At 37.1% G+C, this 23933-nt stretch overlaps 1 protein-coding gene across 2 annotated transcripts in view; it reads right to left on the bottom strand.

Moving 5' to 3' along the window:
• Window positions 1–23933, bottom strand: part of TP53BP1 (tumor protein p53 binding protein 1) — a 118157-nt gene that overhangs the window by 31478 nt on the left and 62746 nt on the right. For both annotated transcript variants that reach the window (XM_021713138.1, XM_008059625.1), the window contains 5 exons: window positions 13824–15153; window positions 7651–7770; window positions 6686–6889; window positions 3742–3799; window positions 1050–1142 (listed from right to left, as the gene is read on the bottom strand). In XM_021713138.1, the coding sequence (XP_021568813.1) occupies window positions 1050–1142; window positions 3742–3799; window positions 6686–6889; window positions 7651–7770; window positions 13824–15153 (1805 nt within the window). The remainder of the gene's footprint in view (window positions 1–1049; window positions 1143–3741; window positions 3800–6685; window positions 6890–7650; window positions 7771–13823; window positions 15154–23933) is intronic.

Genomic DNA, 23933 nt, shown 5'->3' with positions numbered 1-23933 from the left:
TATAATAAAATTTTTTAAATTTTAAAAAGGAGAAAAAAATAAAATAAAGGTGAAAGATACTACCTCATAAACATAAGCACATATCAATTGCCATTACTTATTTCCCTAAATATAAGAATCATATATTCCAAACAAGATATTCTTTAATTATTAAAACAGAGAAAAAACACTTGTAACTCAAAACATTTTTCTGCTTCAGAACTGTTCTAATAAATTATAGAGTAAAGAAATTATGGAAAAATCAATTCCATCAAGTCTCAAAAACTTTAAATTTGGAATGTTAAGCATCTCACATTTGCTCTGCAGGAAACGAAGGGGAAATTAAAAGTCTGGAAATAAAAGCAAGTATTTTTTCTAAAACTAAGAAAAAATAAATAATCTGAGAAATATGGAATTATATAAATTATTTTCATAAATGTATAAAGACTGGGTCATTTCAAATTGATAAAACTGGCAGATAAGACAAAAATCTGTATCTACAAAATACTTAATACAATATCTTATACCTCATTTATGAATCCATCTAGAATGTTATAGTCTCTCAGATAAAAAGTAAACTCAAACTCACAAAATAGTAGTAGCATGTCTTAGTCTGCTTTCTGCTGTTAATAACAGAATATCGCAGACTGGGTAATTTATAAAGAAAAGAGATTTACAGTATCTGGCTGTTTCTGGAGGCCGAGAATTCAAGGGCACAGCACCAGCATCTTCTCTGACATCTTGTGAGGGCCTTCTTTCTGTGGTAACATGGTAGAAGGCATCATATGGCAAGGGAATATGCAAGAGGGTGGAAAGGGGGTTGAACTCCTTCCTTTCATAATTAACCCACTCCCACTATAATAGCCTCAAACTATTCATGAGGGCAGTGCTCCCATGATCTAATTACCTCTTAAAGACACCATCACTCAACAGTGTTGTATTGGGGATTAAGTTTACAACACAACTTTGGGGGCCACATTCAAACCACAGCACAGTACATATTAGGATTTTGGTACCAACCACTTTATGAATCAACGTAGCCCAAAAAATTCTATGAAAATAATGCTCACCTGATAGGTGTAGAGGGGGGAACCTCACTCTGAGTCTCATCCTCTTGCTGGGCTTCGCTGATACAGCCCAACACAGACATGGTCTCCTGAGGACTAAGATAATATATTAAAGCATCACATTCTGTTAGTTTTTAAAATAAAAGTACCTCAGAAGATACTTTAGGTACAGAGGGAATAAAATGCTTTCTCAGCATCCCACCTTACATCAAAATGCAAATTCTTCATATTTGTTTCAAATTTGCATAATTAAAAAATTTCAAGGACGATTTACTAGAAACAAGGTGAATAGAGAATTATATTAAATATCATAAATATGAAAACTGCACGTTTCCTAACAATTCAGTTCCTTACAAGTAAATAACTTGTAAAAGAAAAAGAAAAAGAGAGAGAAGGGGCATCTAAGTTTAAAAAGACTTAAGAGACATATCAAACAAATGCAATCTGTAGACCTTATTAAGACCTTGATTCCAACAAACTGTAAAAATACATTTATGAGACAATTACAGAAACCTGAACACTGAATATTTGATATTAAGCAGTTACTGTCAATTTTTTAAAGTATGCTGACAGCAATATGGTTAAGTTTGTTTGTTTGTTTGTTTATTTGAGACAAGGTCTCACTCTTTCACCCAGACTAGAGTGCAGTGGCACAATCCTGCCTCACTGCAGCCTTGACTTCCTGGGCTCAAGTGATCCTCCTACCTCGGTCCCCGCCCCCACCCCAAGTAACTGGGACTACAGTGCATGCTACCATGCCTGGCTGTGGTTAAGTTTAAAATAAGAATCCTTATATTTTAGAGATAACACTGAAATATTTACAGATAAAATGATATAATGCTGGAATTACCTTAAAAACAATTCAGTGGGGTGGGAGGTGCTGGAAGTATCTATAAATGAATCAAGACTGACCATAAGTAATTTTTGAAACTAAGTGATGAATACATGGTGGTCCATTATACTATTCTCTCTACTTTCATATATGCTTAAAATCTTCCATAGTAAAATGACTGAGTAATACGATGACAAGTAACCTGAATAGAGTCCAGTTACAGAAACAATTAAAAGCTTCACCTAATATGTGAGTGAAGCAATGACCATTTATAATATTCTAACAGAGCTTACTTCAAAAGATTTCCAATGGTGGACCTGATGGCAAAACAGTCAAAATTTAAAAAATCTAGATTCCCATATACAAAATCTGCTTCACAACTATACTAATTAATTTCATCTTATTCTATGAGCTACCATTTCAACCCTCTGCTCAAATTTTTTCCTAATTTTCGTTTCTCTACATTCCACTCTAAGGATTCTGGAAGCTTCAGCAATATACTTTGTACCCTCTTAATATGCACCTAAACAGATTAAAAACAACTTGTTCTGTTAAAGTTAAAAAGACCATATACAAACTTCACTTTCCTTAACTTTTAGGACTACATAAAAGGGACTTCAACTGAATAAAGACTCTAAGGTAGTTATTTTTCGGATTAAATATTCAAGAGCCCAGAGAGCCACCAATCTAAAACATACCTAAGATCAGATCAAAAGATTTTGAAAGGGGTCAGAAACTCACAACTAAGGGTCAAATTTACACCACAGGCTTGTTTTATTTGAAATTTTATTTTATTTTTATCTTTTATTTTTTTGAATTAGAGTCTCACTCCTGTTGCCCAGGCTAGAGTGCAGTGGCATGCTTATGGCCACCGTAGCCTTGACCTGCTGGGCTTAGGCGATCCTTCCGCCTCAACCTTTCAAGTAGCTGGAATTATAGACACATGCCATCACACTCAGTATTTTTGTGATTTATTGTAGAGACAAGGTCTTACCAAGTTGCCCAGGCTGGTCTCGAAGCCCCAGGCTCAGGTAATCCTCTGGCCTCGGCCTCCCAAAATGCTGGGATTACAGGCTGAGCCACTGCGCCTGGTTGAAATTTTATTTTTTTAAAACTAAATTCCTTTAAAAACTTAAAAATTTGGCAACAATGAGTATGTATTTTCAAATGACAACTACCAGCTGGAGTTAAATGGGGCACACAATCACTTTGTCATTGTCCTGAACGCTCTAGCTGTCTTATACCTAGCTTTTCTTATTTACAGCACCTGCCTGGCACGTGATTTAAGAATCTTTGCCTATATTTCACAAACTGCTCCTAGTGTTTTCATGCTGGATGACTCATGTCAGATACAAATGAAACAATTCTACTCTCACAGCCACCAGATGGCAAAGCATACCACCAAAGCCTCAGTACAGGATCATACTCTTCCTCAAAGCATTACAGCACTCATGACAAAGCAAAAATAACAGCTCAACATAGTAATTTGGCAGGCAGAAGAGAAAATTGTCAAAGATTATGGCTGAGTATGGGCTTGCAGAAGGAACAAGCTCTATAGTCACCTCTTGTTAAGCTTGCTTCTTCTCACCAATAGCAGTAACAATCTCAGTCTCATCAACAGAAAAAAAACAAAGGAGCAAACTTTTACATGAACAAAAGACCTTTAAATATCTTAATTATAAGTATAGAAAAAGCTTTATTGAACTTTAGAAGTACTAATAAGAAAGTTTATGATAAATTCAACACATTGCTAAATCTCCATGCTCGAGTTTCACATTAAGTTTTTCCTCTGCTGATAAACCATCTTCCTCGCATTACCAGTAGCTCTGTGTTAAACTCTAAATAGCAACCAGCTCTGGTTACCTGGCAACAGCCTCAGCAACAACAGTAGATCCATTTTTTCTTTCACCAGTCACAGGCTCTGAATAAAAACAAAAGCAAGAAGAGAAAGGAAAGGAAAAAGAAACGGAATTCAGTTAGTATCACACCTAAAAACCTTTGCCCTGCTCTACTAGTATTTGCAACATAAAAAGAAATAGAAATAAGTAATACTAAAAAGCAAACATAAAGATTTCTTGTAATTTAATGGTACACGTTTTCTAATTTCTTTTTTTTGTTTTGTTTTGTTTTGTTTTTGAGTTGGAGTCTCACTCAGCCGCCCAGACTGGAGTGCAGTGGCCGCTCCCAGACACCGCAGCCTCGACCTGCTGGGCTCCGGCGATCCTTCCGCCTCAGCCTTCCAAGTAGCTGGAACTACAGGCGCACGCTACCACACCAGGTTCATTTTGATTTATTGTAGAGATGAGGTCTCGCCGAGTTGCCCAGGCGGGTCTTGAACCCGGCAATCCACTCACCTCAGCCTCCCAAAGTGCTGGAATTACAGGCTGAGCCACCGAGACCGGCTGTTTTCGCACTTCTACCAACCAGTGTTCTTTCAAATTTCCCACATAAGACTAAGCAGTCTGACCAGAAATACAATATAATGAATTACTAAGCTATAAAATTTTTAAACAAAAAAATTAAACTGAATTCCAATTCTTCTCTTCCCATACAAGTTAAAAATTATGTAATAAAAAATACAAAATAAAAACATTAAAACAATAAGAATGTTTTTAAAAAGTTAAAAAATAAAAAAACTCTTTTAAATTAGTGGGGCGTGGTAGCACACGCCAGTAGTTCCAGCTACTGTAAGGCTGAGGCGGAAGGATCGCCGGAGCCCAGCAGGTCGAGGCTGCAGTGGCCGGGAGCAGCCACTGCACTTCAGTCTGAGTGACAGAGTGAGACTCCAACTCAAAAAAAAAAAAAAAAAACCTCTTTTAATAAAATAAAATATATGTAAAAATATTTTAGATTGATGAACAAATTTTAAATAGTGTACATTTTAAGACCCAAAAATAGAAGGTACCCAAGTTCTTCCCAAAGTGTTTTAGGAAAGATACTTGAAAAATTAAGCACATTTTCAAGACAGAACCTGCAGCAAAAAATTAAAAGTGATACTAAAAAATCTTTATTTTATTCCAGAGAAGATCATAATAGTGATGATAAATGGATGTAATACTTTAATATCTATTGAGGTTCTTAAGATTCAAGTCAATGAGCACTAAGAAGCACAATAACATTAAATTTCTGGAACCAGATTGCCTCGATTTGAATCCAGTCTACTCCAATGTCTAGCTATGTGACTCTAGGGAAGGTATTTGACAGTCCTGTGCCTCAGTTTTCTTATGTGTAAAATGGGAGTAATAATAATAGGATCTACTTCATAGGCTACAAGATTGAATGAGTTGTACATGTGAAGTGCCTGGTATATAGTAACAGCTCAAAATATATTAGCTATAATTAATTTTCTTTGGTCTCAGAGAAAGAAGTCCCTCTTATCCAACCTAGTCTATGTGGTCTTTGATAGTTTCCCCACCCAAATCCTTCAGGGCCTAAGATTTATCAACTCTTTCCCCTATCCCCATATCTTTAACCTAGCCCCTCTCTTGTGGATCCTTCCTTTGAGTCCATAACCTTGCTCAGGCCTCTCCCAGCCTAAAAATATCAAATCCTCCCTCAACCCTGCATTTGCCTCTACTTTACCATATTTTCTCTTCCTTTCTCACATAAATTTCTCAAAAATAGAAAGTACCATTTGCCACCTCTTCTTCTCTTCCCCATCCCAATTACTCAATTACTTCTGGTATATCTCCCACTAAACTGAAAGGGCTCTTGCCAGATTCAACAAATAGATCCTAATTGCCAAAGCCAATGTACATTTTCAGACACACCTTACTTAACTCGCTCCTACTTCTGACATTACCTTCTTATAACTCTCCTCCCCATAAGCCATCATGGCCTCATACAACTCTCCCTAGTTTTCCTCCTCCCTGAATGTTCCTTTATAATCTCCGTTATAAGACTTCTTCTAACCTTTTTGAACAGTTTTTACAAACTAACTAGTGGGTAAATTATAAGCTTTCAAGTTAAGCCTGACTTGAATTCTAGCTCTACTTCTTATCAATTATCATAACTTTAGGCATATAATTTTAAAACTTCTCTTTGTCTTCTCATCAATAAAATGAAAACACAGATACCTACTTGGAAGCGCTATTATGAAAATGAGATGATGCAGTATATGTAAAGAGTCATTTCATATTTTTTCCTTCCCCTTCCATATCCTGGCCCCATGGTTCTGTCTAGTCTTCACCTCTCAAATTCATCCTTTTATCTCCATACCTAGTACCAAAGACTTCACTTCCTGGTTAAAAACTGGGTAGGAGTTTGCCAGGGAGGAGGATAGGAAAGGGGCAACACAAGGAAAGAAAACATCATGCACAAAGGCACAAAGTTTTGAAACACTCAGCTGATCCTTTTTAAAAACCAAATCTGATCATATTACTCTTCTGCCTAAAATTCTTCAGTTTCACAGCATGACGTAAAAAGCATTTGAGCATCTGATCTTTATTTTGCAGTCATTTATTTATGTCTTCTCTGTATTCTAGCTATACCAAACAACTTGTAATTTGTGTGAGAGTCAACATAGATCTACAATGTGAAACCACCATCCCATATTTTCTATTCTCTTCTGAACACTTTCTGAATATGAAAACCAATTACTTTACATAGATAGGTTTAATACAGCAATATAAGCAGCAACATAAAGACTATAAAATGGAGCATATTCAGTATCATGAGAAGCTGGCCAAAAGCAAATAATGAAATCTATCAGAAAAAGACTTCACAAATACATTTATAATTATAACAGTATCAATCATTATAACTAGAATATAATCAATACCCAAGATTAACATAAAATAAAACTTACTTTTCAGGCTAAACTGCAAAGACTCTTCACTTGCCTCTGTCTCAGGACTAACCAGTTTCATTCTTAGACACAATTTATCATCCATTTCTGGAGCAGCCCCAGAATCTCCTTTTTCACTCCCAAGTATGGGATCATTGGTCTCCACCATGCTTTCAGACATGACATCACTGGTTGCTATGGTGCTTTCTGGATAGTTGCTAATACCTGAAAGAAGTGAGGCAGGAAGGAAGAAAGAAAGAACACTAAAATACAAACACAAAAAACAGCAATTCAAGGTCAGCCTGTTTGGCTCCACAGCTCTGCAAGATTGAAGGGGGTTCCTAGGATGGATCCTGTCATAAGTATCAACAACTATGAACTAGTATTGACACCTGGTCTTAAGAGGAGCAACAGGATTCAGTTCCACTTCTGCATCTGGACAAAGGATGCTGCATGAGCCCTCAGCCAACCCACATCTGCCAGCATCAGGCATAGGTAGCAGGAGACTCCAGACGGCATGACTGTTACCTCTCAGCACTGACTAGAGAAAACAAATAGGTTAATGTAGAAGACTACTGGCTGCTTCAGGGAAGAAGGATCTAAGTTTTCTTGCCCTGCCAAGCAGCAGACTGATTAATTAGCCAAGGTATCGAATAAATAGTACTTCTAACCTTACTTCTGCTCCTTCCTTATAAAACAGCGCTATATCACCACTTAGCACTCAGATTCTACTGCCTTGCAAGTATTGTGATGAAATCCTTATAAATATTATCTCTCTTCTTTCCCTCCACCCTTTCTTTTCTTCCTCTCATCATCTCTCATGTCCTGGTAATAATCATAGAATTAGACTCCACAATCCTAATCTTCCTAAGACAAAAATCAACCTGAACAGTCAGGCCCAACTCCTCAGACATGATATATCACTTGCATAAAGAATGATATCTCAGAAACTCTGCCTTAAATATCATTACTTGGTATTCACTCACCAATAGGGGTACTGTGTCTCTTGGGCTCCAATTTTAGGTGCCCAATAAGAGGTGGAGTTGCACCAGTCAGTGGTGGAATAATATCACCTTCTTTAGGCAAAGTAAAATGAAATGGAGTTTCTGGAAAAACAAAACAAAACAAAAACAGGCACATAAAATAAGAAAAAATAATGGGAACTGCAAGAAATATTTCAATTACTCTTTTCCTTTGCTCTCAAATTCTGTCTCATTTCCATCACCCTCCTGACCAATTCTCCACTATTGTCTCTGTTCTCTTAACTGTCAACAACAGGACAAACACAAAATAGACAACCAGAGAGCAGACAAACAGAGGAAGCTCAAAGACTGCAAGGCCTTAAGAACACAGGGTGATAAGAACATCTGAGATCCAAAGCATCTGGGGATACTCCGATATACATTAGGACAGTTTAAAATCCAGGCAATGCTAACCAAAGGAGTTAATTTATAAGCCTCAGTCATCTATAGGATTCTCCAAAGAAAAGTCTGATGGTAATATTTATAATTTACAAGCTAATCAAAGAAGTAACAAAGGATCTCATGGGTCAAAGGACCTCAAAACACTCACTGATTCTAACAGAAATCTAATGGTTGTATAGTTCTGCAGTATGATCAGCATTCACTCTAGGCCAAAGCAGTAATGTTCATACCTAAATCTGTGCACAATAGTAAATCCTACATATATGAGCACCCTAGTTTACACATTTTGGTTAGTTGTTATTAAGTTATTACAAACATAAAACATTTGTCAAGACATAAAACTACTTTTTAACAAAGTCCCAGTTCCAAATTTTTGCTAATCAGAATTAGCAAATTGCCAAAAAAAATTACTTTTTCTGATTTCCTAATTTATCTCTTTTAATAAAATAGTACATCTGAGAGAATGTAAGAATTGTGCCAGACTGTCCTCTTAAAACGAATACATGAAAATTTGTTCTTACTTTCCTGGGATAACTCAAAAGAACTATAATCTGACATACTCAAACACTACTACTTGTGTAAACAGTTTGCTTTTTACATCTTTTTCCACTATACTTCTATCCTTTATTATCTTTAATAACAAGCACCTTGATATTTTTTCCCCTCAAAATCACAAAATAACAAAGAATCTCTTACAACTATATGTAAGAGAAAATGAATTAGTAATCTGAGGGAATGAAAAAGGAAAATGAAATAGTCTTCAGAAGTAAAGGATGAAAGCATAGATACAGCTAAATTAACTATAAAGAGTATGAGTGGAGAATCTCAATATTACAACTAACTGGCAAAGACTTTGACCATAGACATGGAAAGAAGAGAAATGGGTCAGGTAGATAAGCATTCATTCTCTGATAACTTCTTATAAACAAGTTCTCCAGGCTAATAAAGAAATTAGAAGAGATATAGAAACTAAAAACACAAATACAAAACACCTCGTAAAACCTCATACATTTCAGACTTCTGAAAATTTGTATAAAATCTTTAAGCAAAACATTCTATGTGACATACAATATGCAAATATGTGCAAGCATAAATTACTAAAAATATATCCATATAACAGGGTTATATGGTACTACATGCAACTTATGAAAAGTAATTTTTGCACCATTTATCTAACTGCATTACTATATAATCTAATGGAAAATTCAGAATTTTACAGGCCCTAGGAGTATCGCTGCCACTACCTTCATCAGGTTTTCAATGCCTTACTCCTCGATTATTACAACAGTCTATCAACCACTTTCTCTGCCTGAAGTCTTCTTCTCTCGCAACTGCTCATTCCTTCTGCACACTACAACCAAAGCAGACTTCTTAGAAAAATGGCTTTGAATATGTTAGGCCCTGGCCAAAAAACTTCAAGGTTTCCCTAGAAATTCCTTACTGTAGTCATCATTCAATTAACTAGCAGCAGCCTACATTTCTGGTCATCAATTATTCATGTTCATAATAAAGCCTCTCTTCAATGTCCTCTAAATGCTTTCCCATTTCTCTGCTTTTGTTCATCCATCTGAAAAAAACCACTAAACTAGTCAAATTATTGCCAAGTTCTGAAAAATGAATTTACTGACATATGTATCCTTTTACATTTATTGGAATTTTCCTCATATTAAATTCTTTCTCTAACATTTAACACTCCCACATTATTTAAATTATCAAGTCTTTTCTTGCTTTCCCAGATTATCATGGGTTATGGTGTGTTGTATGTCACACCAACCAATTAAGAATATGAATGAAGAAACAAAAGGAAACTTACTACCAATTGTCAAGCCACCTGAATGGAGAGTTTGACCATAGGGACTTTAGAGAATTCATTAGTCCAAAGCAATATTTAAAACTCTTAATGTCAGGAAGGTCTCCCCTAGCTTTGTTATAATTTGTTTGTTTGTGTGTTTGTTTTGAGTAGGAGTCTCACTCTTTCCCGCAGGCTGGAGTGCAGTGGCACACTCACGGCCACCACAGCCTTGACCTGCTGGGCTCAGGTGATACTTCTGCCTCAGCCTTCCAAGTAGCTGGAACCACAGGCATGTGACACCATGCCCAGTTAATTTTTTTTTTTTTCTTTTTGGATATACTGTAGAGACGAGGGCTCACCAAGTTGCCCACGCTAGTCTCGAACTCCTGGACTCAGGCAATCCTCTTGCCTTTGCCTCCCAAAGTGCTGGGATTACAGGTGTAAGTCACAGCACCCAGCCTCTGTTAATCATTTAAAGCCCATTTTTTCTTCTTTTGTACTTCTTTTGTACTTAGAACTGGTCACCTCTAATAATTGATTAAAAGCCATCTAATTAAAAATATAAGAATTTTCATATCGGGTGATACCATGCATGAACAATTTACCCAAGAGGCTGCCTCTGGCATTAACGGCCAATTAGGATGACATTCAATCAAGTAATCAAACAAAGGTTACAGCTAGAGCCCAAAACATATCTAGTTTTCCTGATCATTATTAACCTATTATAGACTATCACTTGTGAATTTAATTAAAGACTTATTGAACTTGTTATGGTTTTTCACATCATCAACCCACCATAAATTTGTTCTATGTTGAATAAGGCTGGGCTTCCAAGTATCATCTTGCTAAATTTGCTTTTTCAGGTACTCTCCATAGACAAATGTTTGAAGAGGTCTCCAAACTGTTAACAGTGACAAGTTATCTATAAATGGAGGTATTTAAGATTAATTCTCTCCCTCTCTCTGTATACATTCTCTCTCTATTCCCTTTCTCCCTCTCTCTCCCCACTTACTCTCCCCACTTTCAATTTCCACTTTCCTGTATTGTTTGAATGCTTTTTCACAACTAAGCATATATCTTTATTTTTTAAAACAATTAGGCGATTAAGAACACCAAATAAAAGTGCTTTTCTAGCTTTAGCAAGCAAACAGAAATCTAATGGACTTGAAAAACGTGAAACTCATCCAATTCACACCTTTCATTCTGTCTTTTCAGACTGAAGAACCACTACTCTTTAGAGGTTACTCATTTAAATTAGTCTCTCTTAGGGTTTAGCAACTAAAACAACAATAATTTAAGCATAGGATACCTTTTCTGTTCTTTTTGCGATGTTCTTCTGAATGATTTACTTTATTTTAGACTAATTCTCTAAAAATAGCCGAAAACTATTATTCTCCCTTCATGTTGTAATTTTCAGTAAAAACTATTTTAATTTCTTTAACTTCTTGTCATAAATACTATTTTCCCAAACATTCTTCATTGCTTTTTGCTGTTTGCTCAGGATCTAAAATCCTGAAGCAAGCAGAAAATCACTTACTAGCATTTTCAATAATCTGGATATTAACAATACCAGTAAAGTAAGTTTCACTATGGCAATGTCTATGACAAATAAAAATAGCTGACTCTGCCAATTAATAGTGTAAACAATAATTCATTAAGATGATTATTAAAATAATAGAACTAATATCTCAATTGTTTTAGAAGCTTCTTTGGCATACAATTATTAAGATAATTAAAAAGTAGCCTAAGTAACCATATTAAAACAATCTATAAGTCATGATACTTTCATAGCATAGGTTATTAATTATATTTAAATGTAACAAAATTATAAAAATACTTAATATACAAAATTTCAAGTCATTCAGATGTTCTGTACCATAACTCTTCAGATCAGAGAAACTATATTATATAGTTTTACAAGAGGGAAAAGTACAGACTTGGGATCAGGAGATCTAGTTTTTAATCCCATCTCAATCACTAAGTAGCCACATGACTTTAGGAAGAAAAGATTGAAACCAATAATCCTTAACTTCCTGTTTAGCTGTAACAACTCTTGTTCTGAAGAAAAAAAAATCCTAAATACAGAACTTAATGAGATTAGGTGTGGTAGCTCATGCCTATAATCCCAGCACTTTGGTAGGCTGAGGCAGGAGGACTACTTGAGCCCAGGAGTTTGAGATCAGACGAGGAAACAGAGCGAGATCTTGTTTCTACAAAAAAAAAAAAAAAAATCAAACAAATTAGCCCGACATAGTGGCACGTGCCTATAAGCCCAGCTACTCGGGAGGTTGACTCAGAAGCACTGCCGGAGCCTACGAGTTTAGTCATGCCAAGGCAATCCAACCTGGGAAATGGAGTGAGACTCCAAGTCAAAACAAACAACAACAAAACCACTAATGAATAAAGGCAATCAAAAAGTAAAAACAAAACCGAATAACAACAACAACAAAAACTAGTATTTTTTTTTTTTGAGTCAGAGTCTCACTTTGTCACCCAGGCTGGAGTGCTGTGGCATGCTCATGACCACTGCAGACTCAACCTACTGGGCTCAGATTATCTTTCCACCTCATTCTTCCAAGTAGCTGGAACTACAGGCCTGAACCACCACATGCCACTAATTTTTTTATTTATTGTAGCCAAGTTGCCCAGGCTGGTCTTGAACCCCTAGGCTCAGGCAATCCTTTCGCCTCCACCTCCCAAAGTGCTAAGGATTGCAGGCAAGAGTCATGGAGCCAGGCCAAAAGTACTATTGAAAATGTGGGGGGGGGGGGGAATAATAATGACACTTAGACAAAGAGTATATACTGGGACTGTTGTAGGCAAACCAAAAAATATGATCATAGATATAATGTACAAATACTGTTTTTTTCCCACTTCTATATCCCTAGAAGACTGTTTTCTTAAGTCTGTATCTTGTTCTTTTGTTGGGTTTTTTTGGAATTTGTTTTGCTTTGTTCATATATTATACTAACTTTGAGCATTTACAAAGTTTGAATTATTTTTTTAATGTCATGCACAATACTCTACAAATATCTTAATTATTTTTGAGTCAGAGTCTTACTCTGTTACCCAGGCTAGAGTGCATGGCAAGATGATAGCTTACAGTAGCCTCGACTTCCTGAGTTCAGGCAATCCTTCTACCTCAGCTTCCCAAATAACTGGAATGAGAGGTGCACACAACCACGCCCAGCTAATTTTTTTTTTTTTTTTTTTTGTGAAGACAAGGTCTCGCTATGTTGTCCAGGCTGGTCTCAAACTCCTGGGCTCAAGCAATCCTCTTGCCTCAGCTTCCCAAAGTGCTGGGATTATAGGTCTGAGCCACCAAGCCTGGCTGTATTTATGTTGAACCAATAGAAACTTTACTTAATGCCCATAAAGAGTAAGTAACCAATAACAGCATATACATTAGCAGAGTTATGAATGTGACTTTATTGCATAAGGTTAATTTTAAAAGATCCTTATATTTCAAGGCAACTGTAGACCTAAGTAGAAAAAAATCAGATTGCTACAATTTCTTTCTTTCTTTCTTTCTTTCTTTTTTTTTTGAGTTGAGGTCTCACTCTGTCCCAGGTTGAAGTGCAGTGGCATGATCACAGCTCACTGCAGCTTCAAATTGCTGGCCTCAAGCAATCTTCCTGCCTCAGTCTTCCAAAGTGCCAGGATTACAGTTGTGAGCCCGCATGACTGGCCCAATTTCTACATGTTTATATTGATTACTCCACTACTGAGTTATAAAGTTGATATATCTCAATGATCTCTAATCCCACAGTTATAGGTATAAGAGAAAAATATAAAAACTTAAATTTCCCAATGATTATTAGCTATTCAGAAACATGTACCAAAGTTAATGTTCAGCTCTGACATAAGCATACAGTTCTCTCCAATCTTACATTCCAAACTATAATTTGGTTGGAGATACAGATTAATCTATTATCACACTCACCACTAGAACTTTCACAGAAGCTTTGTGAGGCTTGGGCAGAGGCCTTCTCCAGCTGCTGGACCTCTGCACCTGAGCCTAGCTGCTTTGCATTAGCCATTTTTGAGTCTTCTGTTAATGAGTTATCTGTTTTCTCTTGAGGCTGAGGCTGCTGCATCTCTTGGTCAGGTCTTGGAGGAACATCTGCACTCACTAAAGACAAGGGAGGCTGTGGAGAGTCTTCTTCTGTAGGTTCCTTTTCTGTAGCCACTGATTTCAGATCTCCTTCATATTGTATACTCTTTTCTTCCTCGGTATCTAATCTATTCTCAGCACATGGTTCTATTTCTGCAGCAACATCCTCCCACAACTGGGAATCTGAGCATTTTTCAACTCCCTCCACAGGTTCACAGGAAACATCAACTCTGGGAGATGGCTCTTTCACATCAACAATGACAACACTTGAGTCCTCTGAAGTAGCTTCTTCCCAAGCTTCCTGATCCTTATGTTCTAATTCTTGGTCAAGTGCTGGCAACTTTGGAGGGGAATCAATACTAATCACACTAGTTTCAACTTCCATAGCTTCTGGGCATTCTTGTTTTGGAATTTCCTTTTGAAGACACAACTCTTGGGACTGAGTTTCAGTCACAGAAAGGTGCAATGGGACACACTGCATACTTTCTTCTTTGGGCTCCTCTCCTTGACTTTCACAAGGAGTCTCAGGAATTTCTTCCACTTCAGACTCTGAAGACCCCTCCGAATCTTGATGGTGTTCCTTAATCTCCATAGCTTCCTCCTGATCTAATACACTAGATAGTGCCTCAGATCGAGCAGCTGGAGAAGGAACTGCCTGACTTCCTGAGTCACAAGTAAGATCAATACAAACATCTTCTGGTACAGTTTCTTCTCTGCTTTTGCAACCAGTGGCAAAAATACTAATATCATCCCTGGTCTCTGTGTCATCTCCTTTTACTTTGTCATCATTCTGACTCATTTCTACTTGGTCATCCTGTGCTGGATTCATCAGGATTCTATCATTTTCAGCAGGAACAAGTTTGGAATTGAGAACTGAAGACACAGGTTCAGTATCCTCAATCTGTGTGTTTTCTCCATCTTCATCAATCCTATGAGAACTCAAGCTCTCCATCTTTGGGGACTGACTATACTCACTTGCAGAAAGCATCAATTTGCAAGAATCCCCTGTCAAAGATAGCCCAAGATCCTCAATGGAATTCTTTGGTTCTATCTCTGAAGTTTTAGAACACTCAACAGTCAAAGATGAACTATGCAAATCTCCACCTTTCTTCCCATCATTTGATTGTTCTTCCGAACTTGACGATGGAATAAAAATGTCCTAAGAATAAACAAGAGACAAATCATCATTTGTTCATAATCATATTTCTTTTATTTCTAATCCTTGGATTCATCTAAAATTTCTAAATCAATTATTCAAGAATTAAAGAACTCTAAGATCATAATCTCAAAAACATAAAGCTCATAATCTCCTCTTTTTGTCAAACCAAAAAATAACTCTGTTTAGTGCCTTTTTTGTAAAATCACTGTATAGAATAAGCATAATCCAAACAAAAACCAAAAAGTATTAACTTACCCTTTTAAGGGAAGGAAGACACTAACATTTAATTGTAATTAGTCAAGCTACTAAAGTCATACCATGGAAATGATTAGCACTCAATTACACAGGTATCCTTTGAACATATGCCTACACAGACAATTTCAGTTCTCACAAAGTAAGAATATGTTCTCATTTTACTTTCCACCATTTCAAAATGTGGTAGCATTCATAAAGCAGATATTAAATCCAAAGCTTACAATATCATTAGTCAATAGAGAAATCCAAATTAAAACCACAGTGAAATACCACTACATACAATAAAAACAACTAATGTTAAAAAGGCTCAATAACCAAGTGTTGGCAAGGATGTGAAACTACAACTCTCATACATTTTTGCCAAAAATGCAAAAAGGTACAGCTACTTGAGTAAACAGCATGTATCACAAAAAGTTAAACATTAATTACCATAGGACCTAGGCATTCTATTTGGTAGGCATTAACCAAAATAAATAAAAACATTTGCCCCAGGAGTTTGGAAGGTCAAGGTCAGAGGACAGCTTGAGCCCAGGAGTTCGAGACTGGCCTAGCCAACATAGCAAGACCTAGTCTCTACAAAAAATTACCAAAAAAAAAAAACTTAACTAAACATGGTAGTGCACACCTTTAGTCCCAGTTACTTAGGAGACAGAGGCAAGAGGATCACCTAAACCCAAGAGACCAAGGCTGTGGGGATCCATGATTGTGCCACTGCACTCACGCCAGGGTGACAGAGTAAGATCCCAACTCAAAACAGACAAAAATATGTTCACAAAAAGATGTGTATGCAGGTGATCACAGCAGTATTATTCGTAATAATCAAAAACTAGAAGCAACCCAAATGTCTATCAAATGGTGAATGGACCAACAAATTATAGATATCCGTATTATGAAACACAACTCAACAATATAAATGGAAAAAATAGTAACACATATACTAATATGAACAAGTTTCAAAAATACACTAAGTGAAAAGCAAGTCTCAAAAATACACTAAGTAAAAGAGCTCAAACATAAAAAACCATACACACTTCATGATTCAAGTTATATGAAATTCTTGAAAAATCAAACTATAGTGACAGAAAGCAGATGTGTGCTTGCCTAGGGTAGGAGAGGGGAGTGAGATCAACCACAAAGGGATATGAGGGAACCTTTTAGGGTAAGGAACTGTTCTATACTTTTATTGTGAAGATGGTTACAAATTTGTAAATAATAACCAAAATTCAACAAAGTACATATTTTAAATGGTAATTTTATATAAAAACCATCTTAATTTTTTTCAAAAGAGAGAAAATAATCCAAAGTTTAGATAGGATTTTATGTAAAAATCTATATTTAGTGTGTTATTTTACCCAACATAAATGCTATAAAACTCTAGGTATAGATGGTAAAGCAATCATTTCCCATGATTTTTAAGGAAATGAGGAATCAAAATGGGTAGCCAAATATTCTATATATTCCATAACTTCTGGTATTTCAAAGTCTGGTATTATTACTTATCCTACCAGATTATAACAATGGTCATAAATTTGAGTCTGTTCATATTCCCTTAGACATGACTGAGTATAAACTGGATTGACATTTCTAAATGGCAATTTGGTCAACACAATAGTCTTGAAATTCTATATATCCCTTAACCAATAATTCTATTTCTGAAAAAATCAATAGGAATCACACTGAGATTTAGCTACAAACCTGTTCACTGCTATATCATTATTTAGAACAGGAAACAATATGAAATATCTTAAATATCTGATAGAATTATTTAAAAATTATGATATATCAGCTAGGCACAGTGGCTCATGCCTGAAATTCCAGCACTTTGGGAGGTGGAGACCAGAGGATTACCTAAACCCAGGGGTTCAAGACCACCCTGGGCAACTTAGTGAACCAAAATAATTAGCAGGGCATTGTGGTGTGCGCCTATAGTTCCAGCTACTTGGTAGGCTGAGGCAGAAGGATCGCCCTGAGCACAGTAGACTGAGGTTGCAGTAGCCATAAGCATGCCACTGCACTCCAGCCTGGGTGACACAGTGAGATTCCAACTAAAAAAATAATAATAAACCACAACAAATTATGATATATCCATATGACAATATTTTGAATCTGCATAAAATTATATTATAGAAGAATATTAAAAGATATGAAAAAACATTCAAGCTATGCAATAAACAGAAAAGGTTTCATTTCAGTAAAAAAAAGTATGTGAATATATTTTATTATAGTCCTTTTGTACATTTTTTTTTTTGAGTTGGAATCTCACTCATGCTCATGGCCACTGCAGCCTCAACCTGCTGGGCTCAGGTGATCCTCCCGCCTCAGCCTTCCAAGTAGGCAAGTGCCACCAGGTCTGGTTAATTTTTGATTTATTGTAGAAATGAGGTCTCGCCAAGTTGTCCAGGCTGGTCTTGAACCCACGGGTTCAGGCAATCAATCCTTTCACCTTAGCCTCCCAAAGTGCTGGGATTACAGACATGAGCCATAGCACCTGGCCTTCATGTATTTTTTAAGTTAATAAACACACATCAGGCAGAAGAAGCAAGATGGCCACCGCATAGATGGATCCCTGAGATTCTCCGAACAGCCTCCACCTCAGTTCCCACGGTGACGTCATTAACAGGAGACAAAGCCCCTGTCCTATGCTGAATACAGACTAGTGTCACAGACCTTCCAAGCAACAAGCTAACTACTTGCAACAGAAACAGAGGAGAGAGGCTGGAGATTAGATCTCAGGAACTTGATCCACTAAGGGACCACAGAGAAAAATCTACACAAATGAAGAAAAACCAAAAGAAGAATATGGGTCCTTCCCAGACTCCTGGGAGGGCAGACACTGAGAAAACTGACTTTGGAATGCAAACAACTGAATGGTCTCAAAATACAACCCTAGACATCAAGACATTAATGGAGAGATTAAAAAGAATTGAGGAGACTCAAGAAGAAACTAGAAAGGAGCTGATATCTGAGATAACAGTAATAAAGAATACTGTGAATGAAATAAAAAATAAACTGATAAGCATGGAAAGCAGAATTACCCAAGCAGAAGAATCTCAGAGCTTGAGGACCAAAATATAGAAATAACCCAAACTCTCAAGAACACAGAAAACAAGCTCAAAAAGACAGAAAAAAACCTTCAAGAGATGAATGATTACCTCAAGAGGCCTAACCTAAGAGTAATTGGTCTGCCTGAGGCAGAAAAAGAGGCAGAAAGAGAGAGAGGAACAAACCTTCCATGAGATCATTCAAGAAAACTTCCCTTATCTAGTCAATGATGCAAAATCTCAAACACAAGAGATCCAGAGAACCCCTGCAAGACAACAAATGAGAAAACCAACTCCTAGACACATAATAATTCGCCTAAACAAAGTAGGCATAAAAGAAAAAATCCTAAAGGCAGCAAGAGAAAAAGGTCAGATTATCTACCATGGAAAACCAATTAGAATAGCAGCAGATTTATCTACAGAAACCCTGCAGGCTAGGAGAGCTTGGAGCCCTATCTTCAAAGTCCTAAAAGATAAACAATTTCAACCAAGAATAACCTACCCTTCCAGATTAAGCTTCATCAGTGAGGGAGAATTAAAATCTTTCCCAGATATCCAATCCCTAAGAACTTATGCTGCCACCAAACCACCTCTACATGAAACACTTAAAAAAGTACTAAACACAGAAGAAAAGGGGGAAAAAAGAGCACCATTTTTCACAAGAATACAGGAAAAAGAATAAAATACATATGAACCAACCACAAAAACAAAAGAAAGACAATAAACCAAGTGGAAGAACAACTATAAAAGAACTGTATGTTAGGGATGAACTCTCACATTTCAATAATTAGCCTGAATGTGAATGGACTAAATGCACCACTGAAAAAACATAGAATGGCAAAATGGATAAAATATCACCAGGCAACAATATACTGCCTTCAAGAGACCCATCTCACTAGAAAGGACATGCACAGACTCAAAGTAAGAGGATAGGAAACAAATTTGCAGGCGAATGGAACACAAAAGAAAGGAGGAGTTGCGATCCTAATTTCAGACAAAATACCATTTAAGCTATCAAAAATTTAAAAAGATACAGAGGGCCACTACATAATGATAAAAGGCTCACTCCATCAACAAGAAATATCTATCCTAAACAAATATGCACCTAACATAGGTGCACCAACTTTTACAAAGCAACTCCTAGGAAAACTAAAAAAAAGATATTGACTCTAACATAATCATAACTGGGGACTTTAATACCCCACTCACAACCCTCGACAGATCATCGGGACAAAAAAATCAACAACAAGATTCGGAACCTCAATGTGACTCTGGACCAAATGGACTTAATTGATACCTACAGAACACTCCATCCAAAGACCAGAGAATACACATTCTACTCATCACCACATGGGACGTATTCCAAGATTGACCACATACTCGGCCATAAATCAAGCATAAGCAAATATAAAAAGACAGAAATTCTACCATGCACCTTCTCGGTCCACAGTGGAATAAAAATAAACACTGACACCAACAAGGTCCCCCCAAAACCCACAAAGACATGGACACTAAACAGCATGATGCTAAACAACGGCTGGATAATGATGAAATCAAAACGGAGATCAAAAGATACCTGGAAACAAATGAAAATGAAGAAATATCTTACCAAAATCTCTGGGATGCCTTAAAAGCTGTAGTAAGAGGGGAATTTATATCCCTACAAACACACATGAAGAAAATGGAAGGAGCACAAATTAATAGCCTAACAAGCTACCTAAGGAAGCTGGAAAAGCAAGATCACAAAAACCCTAATTTCAGCAGAAGAATCCAGATCACCAAAATAAAAGCCCAAATCCAGGACACAAAAGACAAAAAGACAATACAAAAAAATCAATGAAACAAAAAGCTGGTTCTTCGAAAGGATAAACAAGATCGATGGTCCCCTAGCTAAACTGACCAAAAAAAGAAACAAAAAACCCAAATAAGCACAATTAGAAACACAAAAGATGAAGTCACATCTGACCCTGAAGAAATACAAAAGATCATCAGAGACTACTATGTAAACTTGTATGGAAACAAACTTGAAAACCTCAAGGAAATGGAGGACTTTCTGTCATCACACAACCTGCCTAGGTTGAAACAAGAAGAAATTGAGACCCTAAATAGACCAATAACAATCAAGGAAATTGACTGTATAATAAGAAAACTACCTACAAAAAAAAGCCCCAGATCAAATGGCTTTCAAGCAGAATTCTACAAGACACTTAAGGAGGAACTGATTCCAATCCTACTGAAGCTATTTCAGGCGATTGAGAAAGATGGAACCCTCCCCAAATCATTTTATGAAGCTAACATCACATTGATACCCAAGCCAGGTAAAGATCCAACAGAAAAAGAGAACTATAGGCCAATATCTTTGATGAACATAGACGCTAAAATTCTCAACAAGATCCTGGCAAACCAGATTCAACAACACATCTCAAAAATCATCCATTATGACCAGGTAGGCTTCATCCCTGGGACGCAAGGCTGGTTCAACATTCGCAAAACAATAAATGCAATTAAATACATCAACAGATGTCAAAACGAAAACCACATGATTATATCATTAGATGCAGAAAAAGCTTTTGATAAAATCCAGCACCCCTTCTTAATAAAAACCCTCGAACATCTAGGCATACAGGGAACATACCTCAAAGTAGTAAAAGCCATCTACGAGAAACCCACAGTCAGCATACTCTTAAATGGACAAAAATTGGAACCATTTCCCCTGAAAACTGGAACAAGACAAGGATGCCCACTCTCACCCCTCCTGTTCAATATAGTATTGGAAGTCCTGGCTAGAGCGATCAGAGAACGCAAGGCAATCAGGGGTATCCAAATAGGAAAAGAGGAAGTCAAATTATCTCTCTTTGCAGATGACATGATCGTATACCTGGAAAACCCAAGAGAATCTGTCAAAAACCCAAGAGAATCTGTCAAAAACCTCCTTACACTGATAAAGGCCTTCAGCAAAGTCTCAGGATATAAAATAAATGTGTAAAAGACAATCGCATTTCTTTACACCGATAATAAACAAACAGAAACCCAAATAAGAAGCACAATTCCATTCATAATGGCCACAAAAAAAAATGAAATACCTTGGCATCTTCCTAACCAGAGACGTGAAAGACCTTTACAATGAAAACTACAAAACTCTGCCCAAAGAAATCAAAGATGACACAAACAAGTGGAAAAATATCCCATGTTCATGGATTGGAAGAATCAACATTGCGAAGGTGTCCATCTTACCTAAGGCAATCTACAGATTCAATGCAATACCTATCAAATTACCAGCAACATTCTTCTCAGACCTAGAAAAAACAACACAGGAATTCATATGGAAACACAAACAACCAAGAATAGCCAAAACAATACTTAGCAAAAAAAACAAAGCAGGTGGTATCACATTACCAGACTTCAAACTTTACCATAAAGCTACAATCATCAAAACAGCTTGGTATTGGTATAGGAACAGGCATATAGACCAATGGAATAGAACTGAGATTCCAGAGGCAAGACCTCAATTTCTCAACCAACTCATCTTTGACAAAGCCTCTACCACCTACCACTGGGGAGAGGAGAACCTATTCAGTAAATGGTGCTGGGAAAACTGGCTGACCACATGCAAAGATTGAAACAGGACCCCTATCTATCCCCATACACAAAAATTAACTCCAAATGGATCAGGGACCTAAATATAAAACCTCAAACCATAAGAACCTTAGAAAATGAAGGACATACTCTCATGGAAATTGGAACTGGTATCCAATTCCTGAACAAAACTCGAAACCCACAGGCCATAAGGGATAAGATAGACAAGTGGGACCTCATTAAACTGACAAGCTTCTGCAAAGCCAAAGAAACCATCAAGAGAGCAAGAAGACAGCCTACAGACTGGGAAAAAGTATTTGCCAACTCCAGGTCTGACAAAGGTTTAACATCCTGAATCTACAAGGAACTCAAACGTGCTGAAAAGAAAAAAACAAACAACCCCCTTATAAAGTGGGCAAAAGATATGAACAGACACTTCACAAAGGAAGACATCCGAGCAGCCAACAGACACATGAAGAAATGCTCAACCTCATTAATCATCAGGGAGATGCAAATCAAAACCACACTGAGATGCCACCTAACTCCAGTCAAAATGGTAATTATCAACAACTCAAAAAATAACAGCTGCTGGAGAGGGTGTGGTGAAAAGGGAACACTTCTACACTGTTGGTGGGAGTGTAAACTACTGCAACCTCTGTGGAAAGCAGTGTGGCGATTCCTAAAAGTTCTAAACATCAACCTCCCAAATGACCCTGCAATCCCCCTACTGGGAATATACCCTGAAGAACTCAAATCACTCTATAAAAAAGATACCTGCACACGAATGTTCATTGCAGCATTGTTCACAATAGCTAGAACCTGGAACCAACCACACTGTCCATCAAAAGAGGACTGGATAAAAAAAATGTGGTACATATAACGATGGAATACTATGCAGCCATAAAAAAGAACAAAATCATGAATTTTGCAGCAAGCTGGATGGAGCTAGAGTCTATAATACTAAGTGACCTCTCACAGAAACAAAGATCTGAGTACCACATATTCTCACTCATATAGTGGACCTTGATCATCCAATGCACTACTATAAGAAAATGACTGACAGTGTTGGGAAACTATGAGGGGGGGTGGGACTGATGGTAGTAAACATCTGTCTAGAGACGGGGAGACACCAGTTATCAACAAGGGGGCCTGAATGGAGCATATTTGTATATCTAACCCTTAACTGTATGCCACAATATCAAAAAATATCAATTAAATTAAAAATAAATACTAAATAAACACACATCATAAAAAACTTAGGAGTTCTTATTTCTGAGATAGAATAACTGATTATCTTATTTTCTTCTACCTGAACATTATACATCTTCTGCAAGAAATGTGTATTTTTTCTTTTGTTGCAAAAAATAAGTCATTTTACAAAGGCTCATAGATAAAGCATCACTAATGCAAAACTATAAGCACCTTTTTAAAAAATGGAACTCATATAACATAAAATTAACCCGTTTTATTTATTTATTTATTTATTTTGAGTTGGAGTCTCACTCTGTTGCCCAGACTGGAATATAGTGGCTGCTCCCGGCCACTGCAGCCTCGACCTGCTGGGCTCCGGCGATTCTTCCGCCTCAGCCTTCCGAGTAGCCGGTATTACAGGCATGCACTACCACGCCTGGCTGATTTTTTTATTTATTGTAGAGATGAGGTCTCCCTGCCCAGGCGGGTCTCAAACCCGTGGACTCAGACAATCCACTCACCTCAGCCTCCCAAAGGCGCCGAGCCTGGTTAAATTAACCCATTTTAAAGCGAACAATTCAGTGGCCTTTAGTGCATTTAAAAGGTTGTGCAAGCTGGGCTCGGTGGCTCAGCCTGTAATTCCGTGCCTTTGGGAGGCTGAGGTGAGTGGATTGCCTGAGCCCGCGGGTTCGAGACCCGCCTGGGCAGCGAGACCTC

Source organism: Carlito syrichta, unplaced genomic scaffold (genome assembly GCF_000164805.1).
Source record: "Carlito syrichta isolate Samal-C Ts95f unplaced genomic scaffold, Tarsius_syrichta-2.0.1 Scaffold304305, whole genome shotgun sequence".
In the NCBI taxonomy this organism is placed as follows: Eukaryota; Metazoa; Chordata; class Mammalia; order Primates; family Tarsiidae; genus Carlito; species Carlito syrichta.
The sequence above is the reverse complement of the archived record's forward strand: the minus strand, read 5'-3'. Positions and strand labels throughout refer to the sequence as shown.